At 41.9% G+C, this 27,476-nt stretch overlaps 1 protein-coding gene across 1 annotated transcript; it reads right to left on the minus strand.

Moving 5' to 3' along the window:
* Positions 1-26,174, minus strand: ada2b (adenosine deaminase 2b). The gene is made up of 10 exons (XM_083757537.1): positions 26,081-26,174; positions 23,781-24,067; positions 20,566-20,785; positions 17,722-17,932; positions 14,535-14,662; positions 10,768-10,858; positions 8,807-8,915; positions 6,926-7,083; positions 5,878-6,080; positions 1-136 (listed from the first exon to the last, which is right to left on the minus strand). Exons 1-10 carry the CDS (start codon positions 26,128-26,130, stop codon positions 13-15), a joined length of 1,581 nt encoding a protein of 526 aa, XP_083613663.1. The 5' UTR covers positions 26,131-26,174; the 3' UTR covers positions 1-12.
* Between the last annotated feature and the right edge of the window lie 1,302 nt (positions 26,175-27,476).

Below are 27,476 nucleotides of genomic sequence, written 5' to 3' on the forward strand. Positions count from 1 at the left end.
TAAGCGCTTTCACTAGCTAAGCGTGGGAGTCCCTTTGTGGTGTGGCTGTCCTGAATAGCTGGAGATGAATGCATTCCACTTGTTCTGCCAGACCAGGAGGCCGCTTTCCTTCAGATGTGACGGCAGTGAGCTGTACCTACATGATGAGAGACATGTTCAAATGCTTTCTATAGGTCTGCTGTACCTACATGATGAGAGACATGTTCAAATGCTTTCTATAGGTCTGTTGTACCATTCTGACCTGAGATCAGATTCATACGAGTTTTCCACTGGACACACACTGGTCTGATTAACCCATTCTGACCTGAGATCAGATTAAAAAAATGTCAGTCGTTCTTCGATTTTTCAAAAAATAGCAGACCTACAAGCTCGTATCGCGCCACTCGGTGGCGCGATACGAGCTTGTAGATCTGCTATTTTTCAATAGCTAAAGCATAACATGATGCCAACACCAAAATGGGTGCCCGGTCAGAATGGGTTAAGCATGTTCATTACAAGCAAGGGTCCACAAAATGACATGTATTTGGATGCGGACACACATTTGAAAAGATTTTGTATCAGGGGGGACCCCAAGCAAACCGTTGTCCAGATTGGTCAAGATGTTTGAAAATAGGTAATTTAAATAAAAACGAAAGAGGGCATAATAAAGTCCAGGGGTGCCCAAAAGGTAGATCGCTGTGCAGGTAGCCCCTAAATTATATTTAATTTAAATATATATGAAAAAATAAACTATTTTTGACATTATGCCACTTGATTGATTGACATAAAAAAGGCCTATCAGCTCAAACCCATAATGAAATACTTTGTTTTCAAGAGTGTCGCTGTGCAGGCCTGGGCCGTGGCTCAGCGGTCCAGGCACCTTGGCTGGTAATCCAGTCTGGCAGTGTATCGCGGGTTCGAATCCCGATCCCGACGGCCTTCACTGCATGTCATCCCCCATTTCCTGTCAGCCTACTGTCTGTCCCTCCATAAAATATTAAAAAAAAAAGGCAAAAGCCACAAAAACATTTTTGAAAGTGTTGCTGTGCACACATTTCTGTAGAATTACTAATCAAATACGATTTCCATTTCTCCTGCTCTATTTCCCATTCAAAGTGCATTTGTCTTATACGTAACGGCAGCGCCACTATTCCAAATAACATTAAAAAAAAAGTTCAGACATGGTATTATATTTCTTTCGGTGGATAGATCTAGTTGAGCTGGTCACCCGTGGCATTAAACTGTATTAACAAAGTATTATACAACATGTCGTTTCGAGGAAGCAATCTGGTTGGTTTCAACCAGGGGGGCAGTCAGACAGATATTTAACCAGGGGGGCAGTCAGACAGATATTTACCCAGGGGGGCAGTCAGACAGATATTCAACCAGGGGGGCAGTCAGACAGATATTTAACCAGGGGGGCAGTCAGACAGATATTTACCCAGGGGGGCAGTCAGACAGATATTTAACCAGGGGGGCAGTCAGACAGATATTTAACCAGGGGGGGCAGTCAGACAGATATTTAACCAGGGGGGCAGTCAGACAGATATTTAACCAGGGGGGCAGTCAGACAGATATTTAACCAGGGGGGCAGTCAGACAGATATTTAACCAGGGGGGCAGTCAGACAGATATTTAACCAGGGGGGCAGTCAGACAGATATTTAACCAGGGGGGCAGTCAGACAGATATTTAACCAGGGGGGCAGTCAGACAGATATTTAACCAGGGGGGCAGTCAGACAGATATTTAACCAGGGGGGCAGTCAGACAGATATTTAACCAGGGGGGCAGTCAGACAGATATTTAACCAGGGGGGCAGTCAGACAGATATTTAACCAGGGGGGCAGTCAGACAGATATTTAACCAGGGGGGCAGTCAGACAGATATTTAACCAGGGGGGCAGTCAGACAGATATTTAACCAGGGGGGCAGTCAGACAGATATTTAACCAGGGGGGGCAGTCAGACAGATATTTAACCAGGGGGGCAGTCAGACAGATATTTAACCAGGGGGGCAGTCAGACAGATATTTAACCAGGGGGGCAGTCAGACAGATATTTAACCAGGGGGGCAGTCAGACAGATATTTAACCAGGGGGGCAGTCAGACAGATATTTACCCAGGGGGGCAGTCAGACAGATATTTACCCAGGGGGGCAGTCAGACAGATATTTAACCAGGGGGGCAGTCAGACAGATATTTAACCAGGGGGGCAGTCAGACAGATATTTAACCAGGGGGGCAGTCAGACAGATATTTAACCAGGGGGGCAGTCAGACAGATATTTAACCAGGGGGGCAGTCAGACAGATATTTAACCAGGGGGGCAGTCAGACAGATATTTAACCAGGGGGGCAGTCAGACAGATATTTAACCAGGGGGGCAGTCAGACAGATATTTAACCAGGGGGGCAGTCAGACAGATATTTAACCAGGGGGGCAGTCAGACAGATATTTAACCAGGGGGGCAGTCAGACAGATATTTAACCAGGGGGGCAGTCAGACAGATATTTAACCAGGGGGGCAGTCAGACAGATATTTAACCAGGGGGGCAGTCAGACAGATATTTAACCAGGGGGGGCAGTCAGACAGATATTTAACCAGGGGGGCAGTCAGACAGATATTTAACCAGGGGAGCAGTCAGACAGATATTTAACCAGGGGGGCAGTCAGACAGATATTTAACCAGGGGGGCAGTCAGACAGATATTTAACCAGGGGGGCAGTCAGACAGATATTTAACCAGGGGGGCAGTCAGACAGATATTTAACCAGGGGGGCAGTCAGACAGATATTTAACCAGGGGGGCAGTCAGACAGATATTTAACCAGGGGGGCAGTCAGACAGATATTTAACCAGGGGGGCAGTCAGACAGATATTTAACCAGGGGGGCAGTCAGACAGATATTTAACCAGGGGGGCAGTCAGACAGATATTTAACCAGGGGGGCAGTCAGACAGATATTTAACCAGGGGGGGCAGTCAGACAGATATTTAACCAGGGGGGCAGTCAGACAGATATTTAACCAGGGGGGCAGTCAGACAGATATTTAACCAGGGGGGCAGTCAGACAGATATTTAACCAGGGGGGCAGTCAGACAGATATTTAACCAGGGGGGCAGTCAGACAGATATTTAACCAGGGGGGCAGTCAGACAGATATTTAACCAGGGGGGCAGTCAGACAGATATTTAACCAGGGGGGCAGTCAGACAGATATTTAACCAGGGGGGCAGTCAGACAGATATTTAACCAGGGGGGCAGTCAGACAGATATTTAACCAGGGGGGCAGTCAGACAGATATTTAACCAGGGGGGGCAGTCAGACAGATATTTAACCAGGGGGGGCAGTCAGACAGATATTTAACCAGGGGGGCAGTCAGACAGATATTTAACCAGGGGGGCAGTCAGACAGATATTTAACCAGGGGGGCAGTCAGACAGATATTTAACCAGGGGGGCAGTCAGACAGATATTTAACCAGGGGGGCAGTCAGACAGATATTTAACCAGGGGGGCAGTCAGACAGATATTTAACCAGGGGGGCAGTCAGACAGATATTTAACCAGGGGGGCAGTCAGACAGATATTTAACCAGGGGGGCAGTCAGACAGATATTTAACCAGGGGGGCAGTCAGACAGATATTTAACCAGGGGGGCAGTCAGACAGATATTTAACCAGGGGGGCAGTCAGACAGATATTTAACCAGGGGGGCAGTCAGACAGATATTTAACCAGGGGGGCAGTCAGACAGATATTTAACCAGGGGGGCAGTCAGACAGATATTTAACCAGGGGGGCAGTCAGACAGATATTTAACCAGGGGGGCAGTCAGACAGATATTTAACCAGGGGGTCAGTCAGACAGATATTTAACCAGGGGGGCAGTCAGACAGATATTTAACCAGGGGGGCAGTCAGACAGATATTTAACCAGGGGGGCAGTCAGACAGATATTTATCCAGGGGGGCAGTCAGACAGATATTTAACCAGGGGGGCAGTCAGACAGATATTTAACCAGGGGGGCAGTCAGACAGATATTTAACCAGGGGGGCAGTCAGACAGATATTTTGTGAAGCCACTAAGGAAATCGGGATTTCCTGAAAGTTCATATAATGGCCTGTTGTGGCGCTGTCATTGGGCCCAAAAAAACCCATAGCCCCATAGAAGTCCATGTATTTGGGCCCAACTTCACCTAGACTGTATTACCTTAATAAACATGGTCACGAATACTTTCTGCTTCCAGTCACTAGTTTAAAGTCTCATTTCTAATGTCATAATATTCTTTTTGGAAAATGATGGTCCCATTTATAAAAAAAATGACCACCGTATGTTCTGAGGGGTGTGGCTACCGTTACAGTCTATGATCGGGATTCCCCACCCACTCGAGTCAAAATAAAAACCAACAGAGAAGAAGGGGGGAAGTCCCGCCTCGTTGTCTGGGCCAGCCAATGGCCAGCTGGGCCCAAACGGATCTAGAAACATGGCGATGTACAATTCAAGGACTGCCAGGCTTCATTTTACGTTCATGTTAGACCCGCGGAACGCTTTGCCCATATTTTTTACAGTCTATGGTTGAAACTCAAACCAGCGTCATGGAACACATAATTAAAACAAAGAATTCAGCCGTGTTGTTCTCCCAGTTCTCCCAGATGTTTTGGCGACGATCTTAGTTTTAAGGGTAACTGTTGTATAATCGCTGCTTACAGAACTCGCCTTCGGCTCCTTCTTGCAGCAACGCAGGCGTGCCATTAATGACAGTAACGCACACCCTCTCTCGTGTAATATTGCTTAAATGCCTGTCCATTTCTTTTATTTCATCACTTCCAATTTCCTGTATCTGGGTACTATGAGTTCTCTCTCCTGATTGTGTCAAATTAATTATTGGTATCCTGAACTGAAAATGAATGTTCTGTTCACCAAAGAGCTGGAGAGATGGTGAGATCCCAGTTACTGAACTTTATAGCAATTATTACTATTAGAATATAGCTCTTTTTAACGCTTATAATATATAACAACACTTTAACAAAAGGAAAGCACTTACACTTACTTAAAAATAAAGAAATAACTGATTTTCAAAAAAAAAATGCCATACTCTTCCCTAAAATAAATAACATGCATTATATTTACATTTGTATTTAAATCTTTATTTAACCCATTCTGGGCGGGATCCTCTTTTGGTGTTTAAAGCATTATGTTATACTTTAGCTATTGATAAATAGCAGATCTAAGTTAATAGCGCGGCACAGAGTGTCGCGCTATGAACTATTTTAGAAATATCGTAAAAATGTGCCGCAAATCTTTGAATATATATTCTTTCAGAGTGAACGTTTTAACTCAAATCTTTGAATATATATTCTTTCAGAGTGAACGTTTTTAACTCAAATCTTTGAATATATATTCTTTCAGAGTGAACGTTTTAACTCAAATCTTTGAATATATATTCTTTCAGAGTGAACGTTTTAACTCAAATCTTTGAATATATATTCTTTCAGAGTGAACGTTTTTAACTCAAATCTTTGAATATATATTCTTTCAGAGTGAACGTTTTTAACTCAAATCTTTGAATATATATTCTTTCAGAGTGAACGTTTTTAACTCAAATCTTTGAATATATATTCTTTCAGAGTGAACGTTTTTAACTCAAATCTTTGAATATATATTCTTTCAGAGTAATAATAATAATGGATTTTATTTATAACGCACTTTATATTCGCAAGTCAGAGTGAACGTTTTTAACTCAAATATTTGCTTCTGGGGGGTCCCTGGAACAAAATAAAATTCAGATGGGGGTCCGCGGCCAAATACAGAAAGTTCTGGAGGCCCTTGACATGAAATATTGAGCACCACCGATATAGAACAATTGGTATTTCAGAGAACTGTTAGGATTTAGAAGAACAACAATAACACAACATCCCACCTGATAGAGTTGATAGCTAGTTCTTTCAGGGTTCCCAGGTTGGCTTTTAACCCTCCGATGCCCACGAAGGCTTGATAGAAGTCGTAAGAGAGACCCGTGGAGCCGAAGAGAGACGGGTCGTCAGAGCTGATGACCAGAGGATGACCTTCTGACATCAACACAGCGGCAGGGTGGTTACGCAGGTCTGAGACCAGCTTCAGCACCTGGAAGATGCACGCACGCACGCACGCATGTCGCACACATGCACAGCACACACGGTACATTAAATATATACACAGTCAAATGTTGACCATTGGTAACTCAGAGATTCAGCTTATTGAACTGTCCAGAGTTAAGTGACTGGAATAAGATTGTACCATCTAATAACGCTCCACACGTCCCAAACTCTTCTCCCTTCTGGCTCCAAAACTGTGGAATGCACTTCCCATTGCAGTCAGAACTGCAGCATCACTCCCAATCTTCCGCCGTAGTCTGAAAACCCACCTTTTCAGACTCCATCATGGCCCATAGCACTTACCCCACCCCCTTAGATAGCATTTCTGTAGACTTAGATAGCATTTGATACAGACTTATAGCATGTTATGTAGACAGCACTATAATTGCATTGTATGTAGTCATAGCACGTCATAGTACATATGTATAGCATAGTAGTATAGATGTATAGTTTATATGTATAGCTTCATTATATAGATATTCCACTGTTACTTTCTTAGCTTACGCATGTTTGATGATAAATGTTTTCATGTGATCTATTCCCATGCTTTTTTGTTCTTGCTTAATGTAAATCGCTCTGGATTAAGAGCGTCTGCTAAATGCCTAAATTGTAAATTGTTGTAATAATACAATAATATAGCATTAGTGAGTGAATTATTATAGGAGGATATGCTTGGGTGATGTGGTCAAAATTATTATAACAGAAACAAAACAATTATTACACACATGGTCAGGAGGACCAGAACATACAATAAAACAAGTATATTCTATTCTATTGTCGTGCAGGAGTACTTTTGTAGGAATAGTTTTTGTCCTAAATGTCTAAGTCCTTTACCTGGTTGGAGATGGGACACAACTCCAACGCCACGTTGTTCTTCCTGGCTATCTCCTTGGCCAGCGGGTGATGAGCCATGGCGAAGCCGTGGCCGATGCGCGTGGTGTTGAACAGAAGGGCATCAAGGATGTTCCCATCCACTTCCGTGCCTTCATCGTCTGGGAGCATTTAAACACAGAGTGTTGAACAGAAGGGCATCAAGGATGTGGCCATGACATCACTCACACCACATACTCAGTCATTCAATCATTGTCTGTGCTAATTCTGTCTCTCCTCCCCACTCAGACTGGCATACGTGCAGCAGATTCCCCTAATTGTCCTCTGCTGCAGCCCTCTGCTATAAAAGCCAGCCAGCTCAGTGTCATGGCAGACACAGACCCAGCAACATATCAGTCCCACACTATGCCGATACTTGTTTTCAGTTAATCTTAATTGTCTCCACCAGGCCGAAGGCATGTGGGGAGAGTATGTTTTGCACTCCGTCCGTCCGTTTGTGTGTCCGTCCGTCCGTCCGTGTGTCCGTTAGTAGCTAATCTCGGCCACCGTTAACCCGGTCGATGGCAAATTTTGCACACACACTCCCTGGATGCCAACGATGAATCTCTGCCCCAAACTTTCCAGAACGGCCTGTTATAGCGCCACCAGGAGGCCGCTTTGTGCAAAACAAGTTTTTGCACAGTACACCTACAGATTTTGTCCAAACATCACGCAAATTGGTACACAGTCTCTCTAGAGCCATTCAACGAAACCGGTCTTTCAGATTTCTCAGACTCCATCCTGATTGGTTAAGATTGGCTTCCAAAGTTCACAGGAGTGCTCAGTTTCAAACAAAATGCTGCAAATCATGAACACATTGCGTGATTTCCGTGAAATTGTGCACCCACATTCCCACTAGGCCGAGGACGAAATGCCACATGAACAATTTCAACTCAGCCTCAAGGTGGCGCTATAACTGGCCAAAAAGTGTTTTTACTTCTAACTTCACGGATCTGTGGATAACTTTGTATGCCAACTCCCCTACATTCCTATCCTGGTGGAGACCTGTGCCCAGAAGGGCACTTTTTCTAGTTTAGTTTAGTTTGGCCTGGAGATGACCGGCAGTTATAGTTTTCGTTGTATTATTTAGTTGGTTGTAAGTTAGGGGAGGGGGGAAACAGCTTCGACGTCCCTACAGGGGGTGGCCTGGGGCCCCCCTCATTCTCCTGTTTTGGCCGGCATCTCCAGGTACCTGACATTGAACCGTACTTTGTTTTATATTGTTTGTTGATTTGTTGAAGTGGTTAATAAAAACGTTAAACTTGGGATTTTGTGATGTCCTTCCTTTATGTTGGGGTCTCCAATTCGAGCCACTTGTTGTACTTGCATACTTTGTTTGGAGACCGCAACATTCCCATCCACTTCCGTGCCTTCATCGTCTAGAAGCATTTCAACACAGCGTACTCCACATTCAAGCAACAGCAGCCAACAGTAGCGTTTTGTATGTTATGCTTCATATCCTGTACTATTTCCAGTGCCGTCATTACATTATTAGCCCCATACCTCGCTACTGAGAGGATGGAGGCACATGGCTAACATCATTATCTTTTTAAACTAGTTACTGGCCACTTGTGTTCCGCTAACAATTCTGTGCATTCTTCTCGATAAGCTGAACAGAGCATTCATTGCACAGGGTGTCCGTGGTAAAGTTCCTGCACCACCGTAGAGATTAGACTGGAGTTTGGTGCCTCAGACGAACACATCAATGGTTAGGCGAGTTCAGAGTGGATGTGCTTCCGGTGAGACGCTTCACCACCACGGGAAAAGCAGTGGCTGTTGACTATTATGTGCATTAGATCAACAAGTAAGGGTTGGCAGAGGGCGGACGTCGAAAAATGAACATACCTGTCTCCCCAGCATGAAAAAAGTAAGGCAGCCTAACACCAATCTGGGCTGGTAGCGACAGTGCGTCCTTGAAATACCAGATGTTTTTCTCACCATCTTCTCTGCCGACCTACAAAGTACAATGAAACCATAATCACACAATCGTCAATTTAAATGGTCATGACAACTCTTTTGTTCCTTCGCCCGGCTTTCCGTGTTTCTGCAAAACACCAAAACATTGAAGACAAAAGTGAGGACTGAAAAGTGAAGACGCAATTTGTGATTGGCCGGAAATACATTTGTGATGATTTGATTGGCTGAACACGGAATGTGATGTATATGATAGGATGATGCATCAGCATGGTGATAAGAGCGTCCCCTCACTTCACACAAGTGTGATTTATTTTGAATGAGATTCAGGATATGATGGAAACATTAAAGACCAGCCGTCGAGGTGTGAGGTGAGGACTATTCCACGACACTCAACAAATTACTAAATGAACGTTTTTAACCAGCAGTTGAACGTGTGAAGGCATATTTACTGTAGAGGCCCTTTGCAGCTGAACGTGTGAAGGCATATTTACTGTAGAGGCCCTTTACAGTTTAACGTGTGAAGGCATATTTACTGTAGAGGCCCTTTACAAACAAGCTGCCAGAGACGAAAGTCCTCCGTTACACTTCCCTGTCTGTGACCTTTCTCGCTGACCTGCTGATTTACTTTGGCATTACTGATACTATACCTGGATGATTATTCTCTCTTCCACACATTATTATTATTATTCTCTCTTCCACACACACGATGTCATATTGTGTCTCTCTCATTGTGTAATGAGAGACAGACGATGTCATATTGTGTCTCTCATTGTGTAATGAGAGACAGAGACAGACGATGTCATATTGTGTCTCATTTTGTAATGAGAGACAGAGACAGACGATGTCATATTGTGTCTCATTTTGTAATGAGAGACAGAGACAGACGATGTCATATTGTGTCTCTCATTGTGTAATGAGAGACAGAGACAGACGATGTCATATTGTGTCTCTCATTGTGTAATGAGAGAGACACAGAGAGACATCGACATCGACATCGATCGACATCGACCGACATGGGGCGACAATATTTCCATTACTGTTACGATAATACCCAGTTAGTTAAATAAATAAAATACAAAAAAATGCATTTCAAAGTAAAGAATAATAATCGGATGATGACTATAGCATAAAATGAGCATTCAAAAAGGTCTTCTGAAAGTCACCAGAAAATAAATTCAACATTACAACAGACTTCTTCTATGGGTCCCTTCTAACCAAAAGAATAGGTTGTCAGCTTCTACCAAAACAAAGCATCAGATTCAGATGCAGAAATAGCATCAAAGCAAATATGCACAACACAGTGAAGAAATTGTCTCATATTATTGTTATATTAGCCTGACCTAAGCAGAGACATTTCTGGCCTAGATGGGAGGGTCGCGTCTCAGAAAAGCGCGCACCCTGATTGGATCTCATCGATCTGTCCGTCAGCCCCGGCCCCTCCTCTCCCCCCTAGTGCAGCGCTACGTCACATCATTTAGAGCGACGCCTACGCGGAAGGGTTGTCTCCCACTTTTAGACTGGTTCAGCCCACGGCTTTTTCCAGGCTTTCATCTTTCGCGCAGACGAAATGAAAGCCTGGGTATCGAGGCTATTGTTATATAAGCCTAAACCAAATAACCTGCACTGAAGAGCTACTTTTTGCAGCTATTTTCTATTTTTTATGTCCCTTCAGTTTCTTTAAAACAGCTTTAAAAGTTTGTATTCTTAAGTTATGACCCAGGGGGGGATTTCCCTTTTGGCCTAGCGATAGATGTTTGAAGCGGGTTATATCCAGGTGCGTGAACATCCATCTTTCAGCAGCTCTGAGCTGAGGCGTATGTAATTAATAAGCAACGTGGACGAAGACTTGTGGTGTAATGCAATTTTCTCATTTTCAGGGCGGCAGTTACCAGGTCAAATCCTACCACCACGTCTGGGAAATCTCTCTGCATTTGAATGGCCTCCTTCACGGCCGATGTGATGTCAGACAGCGTCAGCGCCCTACAAGTGGAACACAAGAGACCATATTATTATGGAGGATATAAGAACACAAGAGACCATTGTATTATGGTGGATATAAGAACACAAGAGACCATTGTATTATGGTGGATATAAGAACACAAGAGACCATATTATTATGATGGATATAAGATCACAAGAGACCATTGTATTATGGTGGATATAAGAACACAAGAGACCATATTATTATGATGGATATAAGAACACAAGAGACCATTGTATTATGGTGGATATAAGAACACAAGAGACCATTGTATTATGGTGGATATAAGATCACAAGAGACCATATTATTATGGTGGATATAAGATCACAAGAGACCATTGTATTATGGTGGATATAAGAATACAAGAGACCATATTATTATGATGGATATAAGATCACAAGAGACCATTGTATTATGGAGGATATAAGAACACAAGAGACCATATTATTATGATGGATATAAGAACACAAGAGACCATTGTATTATGGTGGATATAAGAACACAAGAGACCATTGTATTATGGTGGATATAAGATCACAAGAGACCATTGTATTATGGTGGATATAAGATCACAAGAGACCATTGTATTATGGTGGATATAAGAATACAAGAGACCATATTATTATGATGGATATAAGATCACAAGAGACCATTGTATTATGGAGGATATAAGAACACAAGAGACCATTGTATTATGGTGGATATAAGATCACAAGAGACCATATTATTATGGTGGATATAAGAACACAAGAGACCATTGTATTATGGTGGATATAAGATCACAAGAGACCATTGTATTATGGTGGATATAAGCCTGTATTATGTGTTGTATTATGGTGGATATAAGACCATTGTATTATGGTGGATATAAGACCATTGTATTATGGTGGATTTAAGACCATTGTATTATGGTGGATATAAGCCAGTACCAAGTCGGTGCCAACTTCTTGATGAGCACTTTGCGTACAACGACAGTTGCTTTTTAAATGTGCGTCATAAATAAACTTGATTTGATTTGATCTGATTTGATTCTTTACAACCCTAAAGAAAACCTGTTTAAAATGAACCAGTTTCAAGAGCTCTCCCTAGTTTGTGCCATGTCATTACACTGGTAGACATGGATTAAAGTTCTCAGTCATGTGAGTTCCATAGAAGCCAGCATGTCTTCTATGGAGGCATGTTGCCTAGTTCCATAGAAGCCAGCATGTCTTCTATGGAGGCATGTTGCCTAGTTCCATAGAAGCCAGCATGTCTTCTATGGAGGCATGTTGCCTAGTTCCATAGAAGCCAGCATGTCTTCTATGGAGGCATGTTGCCTAGTTCCATAGAAGCCAGCATGTCTTCTATGGAGGCATGTTGCCTAGTTCCATAGAAGCCAGCATGTCTTCTATGGAGGCATGTTGCCTAGCGAAAAAGGCCAATCTACAAGTTCTCAATGCATCTTCAGATAGGCTATTTTATGTAATTATTTAACACAAGATTAGAGCATTTGAAGGTCAAACTAGCATCGTTTCTATAAAACCCCAAATGGTCTCGGAAAGCAACGGTTAAAGCCTCAGTCTGTGATATCTCCACCAGCTGGTTGGCAGCATGTAGAACCAGTACTGTACAGTAGGCCTACATACAGTATGCAGTACAGTATAGTGCTCTCTGGTTGGCAGCATGTAGAACAGCAGCAACAATATTATAATAAAACATAATAATTTCACATATTAATTATGGACATTATTTAGAAAACAGTCGTGATATTTTATTTCCGCTTTAATCCTTGAGTAGGTGAAGTTTGTGCGTGCGCTCACGTGCGCACGCACAAAATGAAAACGGTTTAATTGCATTTACAGTAACAGGCTTCAGATAATGAATAAAGAGGTGTCTCCGAGTAATCCCATGGATGATGACTGGAACAGCACACTGCTGCTAATTTGCCAAATCAAATGCCATTTCCCCACAAAGATCACTCCACATATCCATAAAGGTGCAGTAACCTGAATTGTATTCTCTTAATGGAACAGTGGAGCTCAGCCTGTAACGAGGCTCAAACCCAGACAGGTATTATGAGTAAGATTACAATATGATATGTTCTACAACAGGTCGTTAAGAGGAAGCAATCTGATGGGTTGAAACGGCCTTCTAGCCGTGGATCAAACCGACACCATTCACCACCTGGCCCTGGGCCTAATCACATTGAATAAATCACTCCGCACCTCGTAGCCTTTACTAGCCTAGTCCTACTAGAGGGGAATTCAAACACCCCGTTCAGAAATGGATTATAGTTTCACAACGCGTCGCGACGAGTTGTAAGCCAGCTTGTACATCAGTTATTTGGGTAACGCGACACGGTCATACGACGACGCATAGTATCTCCCCGGGCCGGCTTTGACAGCTAAGCTGAGTTGATCAGACGGAGCCTCAGAGCGCAGCTACTTGAATCAACAGGGACTATTTTATGTCTACTTCAGTGACATTTGTGGTCGTAGTGACTACATCTGTCATTAAAACAATATATTTCTTTCAGCGATTTTGTTAGTTTTAAGGGTGACTGTTGTAGAATTGCAATATTACACTCGAGGGTGTTGTTTAACGTGATTATTGCCACTTCAGTGATGCTTGCAGAACTCGACTTTGTCTCGTTCCTGACCGCATCCCTGTCGTGGCAATAATCACGTTGAACAACACCCTCTCGTGTAATATTGCTTAAATATAATATAATTGCCTGATTGACCTGAGATCAGATTCTAAAAATGTCTGTTTGAAAAAGACCGTTTTCTGAAAAAGCTGTGTTTCTGTGTCAGTCGTTCTTTGATTTTTCAAAAATAGCAGACAAGCGCGCTATGAGCTTGTAGATCTGCTATTTTTCAATAGCTAAAGCATAACTTAATGCCAACGCCAAAAGGGGTTCCCGCCCCAGAATGGGATATATCACACGAGAGAATAAATTCAATGCTGATATTCCACAACATTGAACTAAAAACCATACCTGTGAGCATTTAACTCAAAACCATACCTGTGAGCATTTAACTCAAAACCATACCTGTGAGCATTGAACTAAAAACCATACCTGTGAGCATTTAACTAAAAACCATACCTGTGAGCATTTACAGTAACTAAAAACCATACCTGTGAGCATTTACAGTAACTAAAAACCATACCTGTGAGCATTTAACTAAAAACCATACCTGTGAGCATTTACAGTAACTAAAAACCATACCTGTGAGCATTTAACTAAAAACCATACCTGTGAGCATTGAACTAAAAACCATACCTGTGAGCATTTACAGTAACTAAAAACCATACCTGTGAGCATTGAACTAAAAACCATACCTGTGAGCATTTGTAACTAAAAACCATACCTGTGAGCATTGAACTAAAAACCATACCTGTGAGCATTTAACTAAAAACCATACCTGTGAGCATTTAACTAAAAACCATACCTGTGAGCATTGAACTAAAAACCATACCTGTGAGCATTTAACTAAAAACCATACCTGTGAGCATTTAACTAAAAACCATACCTGTGAGCATTTAACTAAAAACCATACCTGTGAGCATTTAACTCAAAACCATACCTGTGAGCATTTAACTAAAAACCATACCTGTGAGCATTTAACTCAAAACCATACCTGTGAGCATTTAACTCAAAACCATACCTGTGAGCATTTAACTAAAAACCATACCTGTGAGCAGCCATGATGATTCGAGCTCCAAGGAAGTCTGGGTGGTCCCTGACGAACTGCTGTGTGACTTGTTGAAACATGTTGAGAGTGAACACCTTGTCATGGATGGTGCCGTCCAGCTCATACGTCTACAGAGGAGAACAGAGTGAACACCTTGTCATGGATGGTGCCGTCCAGCTCATACGTCTACAGAGGAGAACAGCTGCTTGACTCTACATCAAATATACATCCATCGCCACCACTAGGGGGCGCAAAAGAGGCCCTGACCGCCAGTTTCTATACATTTTTAATTTTAATTTTATTCTAAAACGTTGCCCAACGTTATACACATTTTAAAAAGGCGTTAATGGCGTTGTTGGCAGTCTGGGAGATCATAAAAAATAAGTTAATTAAGTCCTCGGCAGACATTGAGTTTTAAACCTACATCAAATCTACATCAAACCTACATCAAATCTACATGATTAAACCTACTTCAAATCTACATCAAATCTACATTAAACCTACATCAAATCTACATCAAATCTACATCAAACCTACATCAAATCTACATCAAACCTACATCAAATCTACATCAAACCTACATGATTAAACCTACTTCAAATCTACATCAAACCTACATCAAATCTACATCAAATCTACATCAAATCTACATGATTAAACCTACTTCAAATCTACATCAAACCTACATCAAATCTACATCAAATCTACATCAAACCTACATCAAATCTACATCAAACCTACATCAAATCTACATCAAATCTACATCAAATCTACATCAAACCTACATCAAATCTACATCACATCTACATCAAATCTACATCAAATCTACATCAAATCTACATCAAACCTACATCAAATCTACATCAAATCTACATCAAATCTACATGATTAAACCTACTTCAAATCTACATCAAACCTACATGATTAAACCTACTTCAAATCTACATCAAATCTACATTAAACCTACATTAAACCTACATCAAACCTACATCAAATCTACATCAAACCTACATCAAATCTACATCAAACCTACATCAAATCTACATTAAACCTACTTCAAATCTACATCAAACCTACATCAAATCTACATTAAACCTACTTCAAATCTACATCAAATCTACATCAAATCTACATCAAATCTACATTAAACCTACTTGAAATCTACATCAAATCTACATTAAACCTACTTCAAATCTACATCAAATCTACATCAAATCTACATCAAATCTACATGATTAAACCTACTTCAAATCTACATCAAATCTACATTAAACCTACTTCAAATCTACATCAAATCTACATGATTAAACCTACTTCAAATCTACATGATTAAACCTACTTCAAATCTACATGATTAAACCTACTTCAAACCTACATCAAATCTACATCAAACCTACATCAAATCTACATTAAACCTACTTCAAATCTACATCAAATCTACATTAAACCTACTTGAAATCTACATCAAATCTACATTAAACCTACTTCAAATCTACATCAAATCTACATTAAACCTACTTGAAATCTACATCAAATCTACATTAAACCTACTTCAAATCTACATCAAATCTACATCAAATCTACATCAAATCTACATTAAACCTACATTAAACCTACTTCAAATCTACATCAAATCTACATCAAATCTACATGATTAAACCTACTTCAAATCTACATCAAATCTACATTAAACCTACTTCAAATCTACATCAAATCTACATGATTAAACCTACTTCAAATCTACATCAAATCTACATTAAACCTACTTCAAATCTACATCAAATCTACATTAAACCTACATTAAACCTACATCAAATCTACATTAAACCTACTTCAAATCTACATCAAATCTACATCAAATCTACAACAAACCTACATCAAATCTACATCAAACCTACTTCATATCTACATCAAATCTACATCACATCTACATCAAATCTACATCAAATCTACATCAAATCTACATCAAACCTACATCAAATCTACATCAAATCTACATCAAATCTACATGATTAAACCTACTTCAAATCTACATCAAACCTACATGATTAAACCTACTTCAAATCTACATCAAATCTACATTAAACCTACATTAAACCTACATCAAACCTACATCAAATCTACATCAAACCTACATCAAATCTACATTAAACCTACTTCAAATCTACATCAAACCTACATCAAATCTACATTAAACCTACTTCAAATCTACATCAAATCTACATCAAATCTACATCAAATCTACATTAAACCTACTTGAAATCTACATCAAATCTACATTAAACCTACTTCAAATCTACATCAAATCTACATCAAATCTACATCAAATCTACATGATTAAACCTACTTCAAATCTACATCAAATCTACATTAAACCTACTTCAAATCTACATCAAATCTACATGATTAAACCTACTTCAAATCTACATGATTAAACCTACTTCAAATCTACATGATTAAACCTACTTCAAACCTACATCAAATCTACATCAAACCTACATCAAATCTACATTAAACCTACTTCAAATCTACATCAAATCTACATTAAACCTACTTGAAATCTACATCAAATCTACATTAAACCTACTTCAAATCTACATCAAATCTACATTAAACCTACTTGAAATCTACATCAAATCTACATTAAACCTACTTCAAATCTACATCAAATCTACATCAAATCTACATCAAATCTACATTAAACCTACATTAAACCTACTTCAAATCTACATCAAATCTACATCAAATCTACATGATTAAACCTACTTCAAATCTACATCAAATCTACATTAAACCTACTTCAAATCTACATCAAATCTACATGATTAAACCTACTTCAAATCTACATCAAATCTACATTAAACCTACTTCAAATCTACATCAAATCTACATTAAACCTACATCAAATCTACATCAAATCTACAACAAACCTACATCAAATCTACATTAAACCTACTTCATATCTACAGTAACACTGGGTTGTGAAAACCAACCAAACGCTATTTTCGTACTCGGAAATAGTGGCTGCACCACTCAAACTAAACTAAACCTAAACTACTACTTTGAAATGTAAAAGAGACACACACACACACACACACACACACACACACACACACACACACACACACACACACACACACACAGTATGATATACAGATTACAGAAGGTAAAAGGGTTGAACACAGACCCTGGAGACGCCGCTCCGGAGCTCCAGGTACATGATGTTGTCGTCGTGCAGTTCCTCCAGGCCTTTGTAGAGGTAGTCCTTCAGCACGGGAGCGTGGGCGATGAGGCCCGCTGCCACCATGAAGGCCTTCTCGAACTTCTCCCACACAACGTCCTGGCTCGGATAGGCCACGTCCGGCTCCTCCGTGAAGAGCGTGAGGTTCCTGATCAAACTGAACGATCGGACATCAATCAAACCCTTTATTCTACAACAGGTCGTTAACCCATTCTGACCTGAGATCAGATTCATACGAGGTTTCCACTGGACACACACTGGTCTGACGAACCCATTCTGATCTGAGATCAGATTATAAAAATGTCAGTCTTTTTCGATTTTATTCAAAAATAGCAGACCTACAAGCTCGTATCGCGCCACTCGGTGGCGCGATATGAGCTTGTAGATCTGCTATTTTTAAATAGCTAAAGCATAACATGATGCTGACACCAAAATGGGTGCCCAGTCAGAATGGGTTAAAGGAGAATTCCATGCTAGAAGGCTTTCTTACCTTTCTTTGTAGTCGTTACGTCCCCCACCAAAGAGGTCCAGGTGTTATTTTGTGCAAAAGCTCCTTATTGGCTATTTCCCCTACCATAAGCCCTAAATGAATTGCATTGAATTGAATGGGAATTGAATGGGGCTATGGGGTGTTGTGCTAATTTGCTTATTTCCATCGCTCAAAATTATAATTATTTTGTATATATCCTCTCTTCATAATGTAAATAATATCCCAAGCGGCACAGTTTACTACTTATTCCGATGGAAATAAGCGAATTAGCACAACACCCCATAGCCCCATTCAATTCCCATTCAATTCAATGTAATTCATTGAGCGCTTATGGTAGGGGAAATAGCCAATAAGGAGCTTTTGCACAAAAAAACACCTGGACCTCTTTGGTGGGGACGTAACAACTACAAAGAAAGGTAAGAAAGCATTCTAGCATGGAATTCTCCTTTAAGAGGAAGCAATCTGATTGGTTGAAACAGCCTTCTAGCCGTTGATCAAACCAGCACTGTTCACCACCTATAATCAAAACAAAGAATTCAGCTGCTCTGTTCTCCCAGAGCGCTATAGCAAACTGGGTGGCTAGGCTAGCTAGTTTCTTTGGACATTTGTGGTCGTAGTGACTACATCTGTCATTAAACAAATATATATTTTTCAGCGATTCTCTTTGTTTTAACCCATTCTGACCGGGCACCCATTTTGGTGTCAGCATCATGTTATGCTTTATCTATTGAAAAATAGCAGATCTACAAGCATATTGTGCCACCGAGTGGCGCGATACGAGCTTGTAGGTCTGCCATTTTTGAAAAATCGAAGAACGACTGACATTTTTAGAATCTGACCTCGGGTCAGAATGGGTTCATCAGACCAGTGTGTGTCCAGTGGAAAACCTCGTATGAATCTGATCTCAGGTCAGAATGGGTTACGGGTAACTGTTGTAGAATAGCAATATTACACTTGAGGGTGTGGTTTAACATGATTATTGCCACTTCAGGGATGCTTGCGGAACTCGACTACGTCCCGTTCCTGACCGCATCACTGTCGTGGCAATAATCACGTTAAACAACACCCTCTGGTGTAATATTGCTTAATTATCCCACTGAGGCCAGATGAATCAGTGGTTCTCTCAAACCTTTTTCGTGCCAACTAAGAACCTCCAAATTGAAATTTGGACCACTATCGTTAAAAAAAAAGGTTTCGTGAGCTTGGAGACCAGCTTAATGAGACCAATCGGTTTAGTATACAAAAATCTATGTCGATTCGATATTAATAAAAGATATTATTTTCGATTATTTGTACAATACAAACATCATATTAACCCATTTTGACCTGGGGAACGATTTCTAAATCCTGACAGTTTTCTTGAAAAAAGCGATGTTTTTATATGTCAGTCGTTCTCAAAACACTTTCATGTCACTTTTCACGATTCTTCAAAAACAGCAGACCTACAAGCTCGTGAGCTTGTAGATCTGCTATTTTTCAATAGCTAAATTATAACAATGTTTAAAACACCAAAAGGGGTTCCCGCCCCAAAATGGGTTAATGAGACCAATCGGTTTAGTATACAAAAACCTATCGAAACATGTGGATTCGATATTATAAAAGATATTATTTTAGATTATTTGTACAATACAAACATCATATTAATCCATTTTGACCTGGGGAACGATTTCTAAATCCTGACAGTTTTCTTGAAAAAAGCTATGTTTTTATATGTCAGTCGTTCTCAAAACACTTTCATGTCACTTTTCACGATTCTTCAAAAATAGCAGATATACAATTTTTCAATAGAGGGATGGGCAACTTTGACGATGGCGAGGGCCAATATATTTCCACACTGACTCCAGAGAGCCACGTTGCATATTACCGTCATAGCAAAAATAGCCCATCTACAAGCTCAAAACGCGTCGCAATGCGACGCCTTTTGAGCTTGCTATTTTTGCAAATCTTAAAAATTTTTGTGCTATTTTTTAATTGGAATTCAGAAAATTTACATTTTGTATGTAATTTCAATGCCTTTAATTACTTGTGTTGAGCATTGAGCTACTAATTTAGACTTAATTTAGACTTAGAATTAATTAAAGCGGGTCATGTTTGTATGTTTTGGAACAGCTGAAATCAATAATATATCAGTGTTATGACATTAACCTGAGGGCTGCATTAAGTGAAGGTGAGGGCCGCATGTGGCCCCAGGCCGGGCCGCCAGTTGGCCACCCCTGAGCTAAAGCATAACATAATGCTATAACATCAAAAAGGGGTTCCCGGCCCCAAAAAAAGGAGTTAAAAAAATAGTTTCACTCAACCCGTCGTCGAAGTCCGAAGGGTCGTCCAGTTTGGCTCTCAAGGCGGCGAGCAGCTGCCAGCGCAGGCAGTCCCATCGGGGGAAGGGCTGCCGGCTGGAGAACAGGAAGCGCACGGAGCGGTCCCACGTGATGCAGATGTAACAGTGAGGTCGGTACGTCACGTTCTGCACCAGCCAATCCACGCTGACCAGGGAGGACGTGTGGATGTGGAGGACGCCACCTGTGTCACGCCCCAAAAGCAACACAATGACATCTCAGTGAGTGGGGAGGGGACACATAAGACTGCATAAAACAATATGGACAAAGCGTTCGCCGGGTCTGATATGGACGTAAAATGAAGCCTGTTCAGTCCTTGCATTGTAAATCGCCATCTTTCTAGATCCGTTTTGGCCCAGCTGGCCCATTGGCTGGCCCAGACAACGAGGCGGGACTTCCCCCCCTTCTTCTTAGTTGGTTTTTATTTTGACTCGAACGGGGGGGGGGGGGGGGGGGGGGGGGTGGCTCCCGTTCATAGACTGTAACGGTAGCCACGCCCCTCAGAACATACGCGACTTTATGGTCATTTTTTAAATAAATGGGACCATAATTTTCCAAAAAGAATATTATGACATGAGAAATGAGACTTTAAACTAGTGACTGGAAGCAGAAAGTATTCATGACCATGTTTATTAAGGTAATACAGTCTAGGTGAAGTTGGGCCCAAATACATGGACTTCTATGGGGCTATGGGTTTTTTTGGGCCCAATGACAGCGCCACAACAGGCCATTATATGAACTTTCAGGAAATCGGGATTTCCTTAGTGGCTTCACAAAATATCTGTCTGACTGCCCCCCTGGTTAAATATCTGTCTGACTGCCCCCCTGGTTAAATATCTGTCTGACTGCCCCCCCTGGTTAAATATCTGTCTGACTGCCCCCCTGGTTAAATATCTGTCTGACTGCCCCCCTGGTTAAATATCTGTCTGACTGCCCCCCTGGTTAAATATCTGTCTGACTGCCCCCCTGGTTAAATATCTGTCTGACTGCCCCCCTGGTTAAATATCTGTCTGACTGCCCCCCCTGGTTAAATATCTGTCTGACTGCCCCCCCTGGGTAAATATCTGTCTGACTGCCCCCCTGGTTAAATATCTGTCTGACTGCCCCCCTGGTTAAATATCTGTCTGACTGCCCCCCTGGTTAAATATCTGTCTGACTGCCCCCCTGGTTAAATATCTGTCTGACTGCCCCCCTGGTTAAATATCTGTCTGACTGCCCCCCTGGTTAAATATCTGTCTGACTGCCCCCCTGGTTAAATATCTGTCTGACTGCCCCCCTGGGAGGGGGACACAATGACATCTCAGAGCAGGGGGTGCGACACGGACACCGTTCATCAAACTAATCAATAGAATCAAATATAAAGATGTAATTAATTACACCGTATACGGCTCGGTTGAATGCTCAATTCTGATTGGTCAGTCGCCAGAGTTCAGCGGTGTGTTATTTAACCAATATTACACGAGGGGGTGTGGTTTAACGTGGTTATTGCCACGACAGGGATGCGGTCAGGAACGAGACGAAGTCGAGTTCCGCAAGCTGTGTCCAACATGACGGCCATGGAAACACTATTTACAGCTAAACATTGCTCTCGATAATGATTTTGAAAACATTTTAAGTGAGAAATAGTCTAGACGATGCAGATGATTTTATTTGATCAACTCATTTCCTAGTTTTCCCGACTGTGCTGCAGCTGAGCTGGGCAGACGGCCAACGCCACACTTATGGAATACTTTCATTTCCGTAAGCAAGGAAATCATTCAGACCTCCACCAGGCTGAAGGCATGGGGAGAGTATGTTTTATTGTCTCCACCAGGCTGAAGGCATGGGGAGAGTATGTTTTATTGTCTCCACCAGGCTGAAGGCATGGGGAGAGTATGTTTTATTGTCTCCACCAGGCTGAAGGCATGGGGAGAGTATGTTTTATTGTCTCCACCAGGCTGAAGGCATGGGGAGAGAGTATGTTTTATTGTCTCCACCAGGCTGAAGGCATGGGGAGAGTATGTTTTATTGTCTCCACCAGGCTGAAGGCATGGGGAGAGAGTATGTTTTATTGTCTCCACCAGGCTGAAGGCATGGGGAGAGAGTATGTTTTATTGTCTCAACCAGGCTGAAGGCATGGGGAGAGTATGTTTTATTGTCTCCACCAGGCTGAAGGCATGGGGAGAGAGTATGTTTTATTGTCTCAACCAGGCTGAAGGCATGGGGAGAGTATGTTTTATTGTCTCCACCAGGCTGAAGGCATGGGGAGAGAGTATGTTTTATTGTCTCCACCAGGCTGAAGGCATGGGGAGAGTATGTTTTATTGTCTCCACCAGGCTGAAGGCATGGGGAGAGTATGTTTTATTGTCTCCACCAGGCTGAAGGCATGGGGAGAGTATGTTTTATTGTCTCCACCAGGCCGAAGGCATGGGGAGAGTATGTTTTATTGTCTCCACCAGGCTGAAGGCATGGGGAGAGTATGTTTTATTGTCTCCACCAGGCCGAAGGCATGGGGAGAGAGTATGTTTTATTGTCTCCACCAGGCTGAAGGCATGGGGAGAGAGTATGTTTTATTGTCTCCACCAGGCCGAAGGCATGGTGAGAGTATGTTTTATTGTCTCCACCAGGCCGAAGGCATGGTGAGAGTATGTTTTATTGTCTCCACCAGGCTGAAGGCATGGGGAGAGTATGTTTTATTGTCTCCACCAGGCTGAAGGCATGGGGAGAGTATGTTTTATTGTCTCCACCAGGCCGAAGGCATGGGGAGAGTATGTTTTATTGTCTCCACCAGGCCGAAGGCATGGGGAGAGTATGTTTTATTGTCTCCACCAGGCTGAAGGCATGGGGAGAGTATGTTTTATTGTCTCCACCAGGCCGAAGGCATGGGGAGAGAGTATGTTTTATTGTCTCCACCAGGCTGAAGGCATGGGGAGAGAGTATGTTTTATTGTCTCCACCAGGCTGAAGGCATGGGGAGAGTATGTTTTATTGTCTCCACCAAGCTGAAGGCATGGGGAGAGAGTATGTTTTATTGTCTCCACCGAAAGAAGTACAGACATATTTATTAGAGGACTATTTAATCAGACCAGTGTGTGTGTCCAGTGGGAACCTCGTATGAATCTGATCTCAGGTCAGAATGGGTTAAAAAAAAGGTTTTAAAAAAAGGTTAAAAAACTAGAAATCCAAAGTCAAAAGAATCACCTTTGGGCATCTTCTGCAGCAGCTTGAAGATGGGACTCCTCTGGATGAGAGGCCGGGCCTTGAAGAAGTGCATGGCCGGAGGGAACTGAGCGGCCGCCATCTCCTGCTTCTTCAAGCGGTGGAGGTGAGCGTCCAGCCGCCGCTCCGCCGCCGTCAGCCTGACGGCGCCCCCCACCTGCCGGGAGGCCTCCTGGCGCATCAGCACCTCCCTCTGGCCCGGGTCGGGCATCCCCGTGGTCACCATGACGATGGTCGCGGCGCACACCAGCGCCAGGTAGATCACCCACCTGCAGTGGCGTGCACAGACATTTAGACTAGAGGGGCAAGGCAGGTGCTCAAGTGGAGAAAAAAAAAGGGCACCTTGTGCAGCACATTTTGGGGCGGGAACCCATTTTGGTGCTTTAGCTATTGAAAAATAGCAGATCTACAAGCTCGCTACGAGCTTGTAGATCTGCTATTTATTTATTTTTATCGAAGAACCACTGACATAGAAACATAGCTTTAGATTGTGGGGGCCTAAATAATATAGTAGAAGCGTTTTTGATCAAGATTTGATCAATGTCACCGCATGGTCCACACACTACAAATTAAGAAGAAAAGGTTTTTTTTTTTTTTTTTTTTTTTTTTAGAGCACATTGCCAAAAAGGGCAGGGGGTGCTCTAGCACCCCCTAGTGCAGGGGTCGGCAACCGGCGGCTCTAGAGCCGCATGCGGCTCTTGAGCACTCCCCTGGTGGCTCTCTGTAGCATTACAAATAAATCGATGAAAATGTATAAAGTTTATTTTTTCACATTTTTATTTTTCATTTATGGTTTCTGTAGGAGGCAAAACGTGACAGAAACATTCTTAAGTTTCCCAAATTTGTAAAAATGTGTAGAATAAATATTAAGTTTCAATAATGTCAACTAAAATTCGCGTCATAGCATGCGACGCATGCTGCGCGCCAGACACTATTATAAACAAACCGGTGGGTGTGTGAGGCTGGTGCCTGCTACGCTATGGCTTCTACAGGGAGAAAAAGAAAGATAGCAGACGAAAACAGAGGATTTAACAATTCGTGGACAGACGCTTATGCCTTCACAGCCAATGCAGATGGATTTCCTGTATGCTTGATCTGCAGTAGCCCATGACGCAACAGCAGCCTGTTTTCGCAATCGCAGTCCAAACGTGTATATAAACATTCCGATTTCAAATATAAGGTCCTCGCCACATGTGCCACGGGGGTTAGGAATTTGCTGGTACAGTGATTAGCATTGCTGCATCCCGCGTTGTTTAATAAAAAGCATTTTTATCCGAGCGCCCCGGCTACTTTTCTCAAACGGGGTTGGGAAATCCACAGTTGCACACCGGTTGGGGGCGCGTAGTTGAAAGCCAATGGCAAAATAACAGCTCGGATAAAAATGCTTTTTATTAAACAACGCGGGATGCAGCAATGCTAATCGCTGTACCAGCAACATTTTAACACCAGTGGCACACGTGGCGAGTACTTTATATTTGGAATCTGAATGTTTATGTACACGTTTACAATGTAAATGTAGCGATTGCGTAAAACAGGCTGCAGTTGCCATGACGCACCATGGCTAAATCTGCAGTGACAAACTTATCAAACAATAAATAAAACGTGGCAAGCCGTTCAGATGGTGACTACAGTATATGAAGGAGTCATATAGACGTTGAAGGAGTCATATAGACGTATTATCTCCCGTGTTGCAACGAAACTATAGCAGCAGCCAGCATGAGTGGTGGAGTAAGCTGCGATCCACTTCTTAAAAGTTCGTTTGCTGACTTTGCTCCCTTCTGCTTTCTTCAGCAGTTCTGCGACTGCAACAGCCCTCTTTCTCTCATTCATGCAAACTTAGCATGCTTTCCCTGGAAATGTCTTTCAACGTTACTTTTTTATTGTTTGATAGTTTGTCACTGCAGATTAATAAGCATACAGGCAAATACCGATATTGTAAACCTCCCAAAACACGACACACTTGTGTGGAAAACATGGAATGCTCTTCCAGACAATTACGGAAGCGCACTCGCCTATATTAGTTTGCATTGCACAGTGCGCTCAGTGCGCTATTTCCGAACGTGCCCGTAATGAAAGTTAAACCATAGCGCACTTTTTATTTTGATAGATAGGCTAATATCCACTTGCAGCCCTTTTGTCTTCATTATATAAGCATTTTAAGGCTTACATTTTTGCGGCTCCAGATAGATTTTGAATTATTTTTTTTGGTCGAAAATGGCTCATTCAACATCTTGGGTTGCCGACCCCTGCCCTAGTGTCTATCTGTGCACGCCACTGCCCACCTGAATGGCACCAGAGCCTGGTCCCTCCTCGCCGAGATGCAAATCACCATGTCCTCGTCTTCCACAGGAGGGCGCCGTTCTTAGGTTCCTCCTTCAACATTTAATAGACTGTTCAAAGTGAACCAGTTTGCTGTAGTTGGCACTGTGAGGAAACAAAGAATGGGCCTAAGAACAGAGAGACGAGACTGTGAGTTTCTATACATAATCAAACAAACATCGAACAAAACTAAATAAGACACACAGCTTCATATTTTTGTGAGAATCTAACAAATGATTAAGTTCAACACTCAACAATCTTCCAAAAACCATGAAATCTAGTTTACGGTGCCAAACAAACTATTTATGTGTTCACATGAGTGTTAAATAGCTTTATCTTCCCATATAGTAATCACTGATAGTGTTTGCTCATGGGTCTCCCCATAAATAGAAAATACAGTTCTATGTACATGATTAGGATCCATTCAGGAGAGAGAACTACAGCATAAGGACGTGAATATGAAATTATATGATAAAGCTGATAAATGGGTTCCCTTTCCTCCATTAGATTAAATTGGAACGCCTGCAAATGCGTTTTCAGTTAATTAATATCACCATCATCACTATAACCACTGAAGGAAAAAGCATTCGAACGTTGAAATCACAGCGTGGGCGATATATATACTTACTGTGGCAAAGCTCTGACCCGATGCTGGAGCGATGTGGCTCCCCACAAAAGTTGTCAAACTCCCAGAACAGAAAGCCAACGTAAAAGCCTCCCTACAGAGCATGAAAGGATCAGCTGCTCGCTGGCATTTGGACCGTATTCCACACATATGCAGCTCTCCAGTCCAAACCCCACCCTGCTAACACTGTTCCAGCCTGAGCCTTGTTGTAACCTCTCTCCTCGTCTCCACCAGCTAACCTAATCAGTGGCGGAAAGTACTAGATTTACTCAAGTACTATAGGAGTATCAAGTATCAAGTATCTAAATTTGTATTTAGATACTCCACGACATCTCCACAAATATTGTACTTTTTACTCCACTACACTTAATCGAAAACTTAGAGCAATTAAGTTACTAGTTGCATATTTGTACATACGTTAACCACTTACTATGTAAGCCCGATTTTATGGTTTGGCGAATCAATAATAGCAGGCTCAGAATGTGACGCTTGGAGATCAGCTATTTTGGAGAAAAAAAAGGTTTTGAGGAATCAATAAAGTGAGATGGGACATTCTTCCATTAATTATTTTAGTGCCTTTACTTGATACTGTGACTACATATTGATGGAAATACTTTTGTACTTTTACTCCAGTAAATCCTTTTACTGAACATAATGTTCCCAGTCAAATATTTGGAGCCAGCGGATAATTGTATCTCTTTCCTGCGAGATACCATGTGATGAAATAATTAGGG

The sequence above is a fragment of the Protomyctophum parallelum genome (assembly GCF_964188405.1).
Source record: "Protomyctophum parallelum genome assembly, chromosome: 22".
NCBI lineage: Eukaryota > Metazoa > Chordata > Actinopteri > Myctophiformes > Myctophidae > Protomyctophum > Protomyctophum parallelum.

Coding starts and splice junctions, on each gene's coding strand:
- ada2b (XM_083757537.1), bottom strand. CDS start 26,130: ATGGTGATTTGCATCTCGGCGAGGAGGGACCAGGCTCTGGTGCCATTC. Junction 20,786..23,780: donor GCTGCAGAAGATGCCCAAAG/GTGATTCTTTTG, acceptor GGCGTGACACAG/GTGGCGTCCTCCACATCCAC. Junction 17,933..20,565: donor CCTTCGGACTTCGACGACGG/GTTGAGTGAAAC, acceptor CCGATCGTTCAG/TTTGATCAGGAACCTCACGC.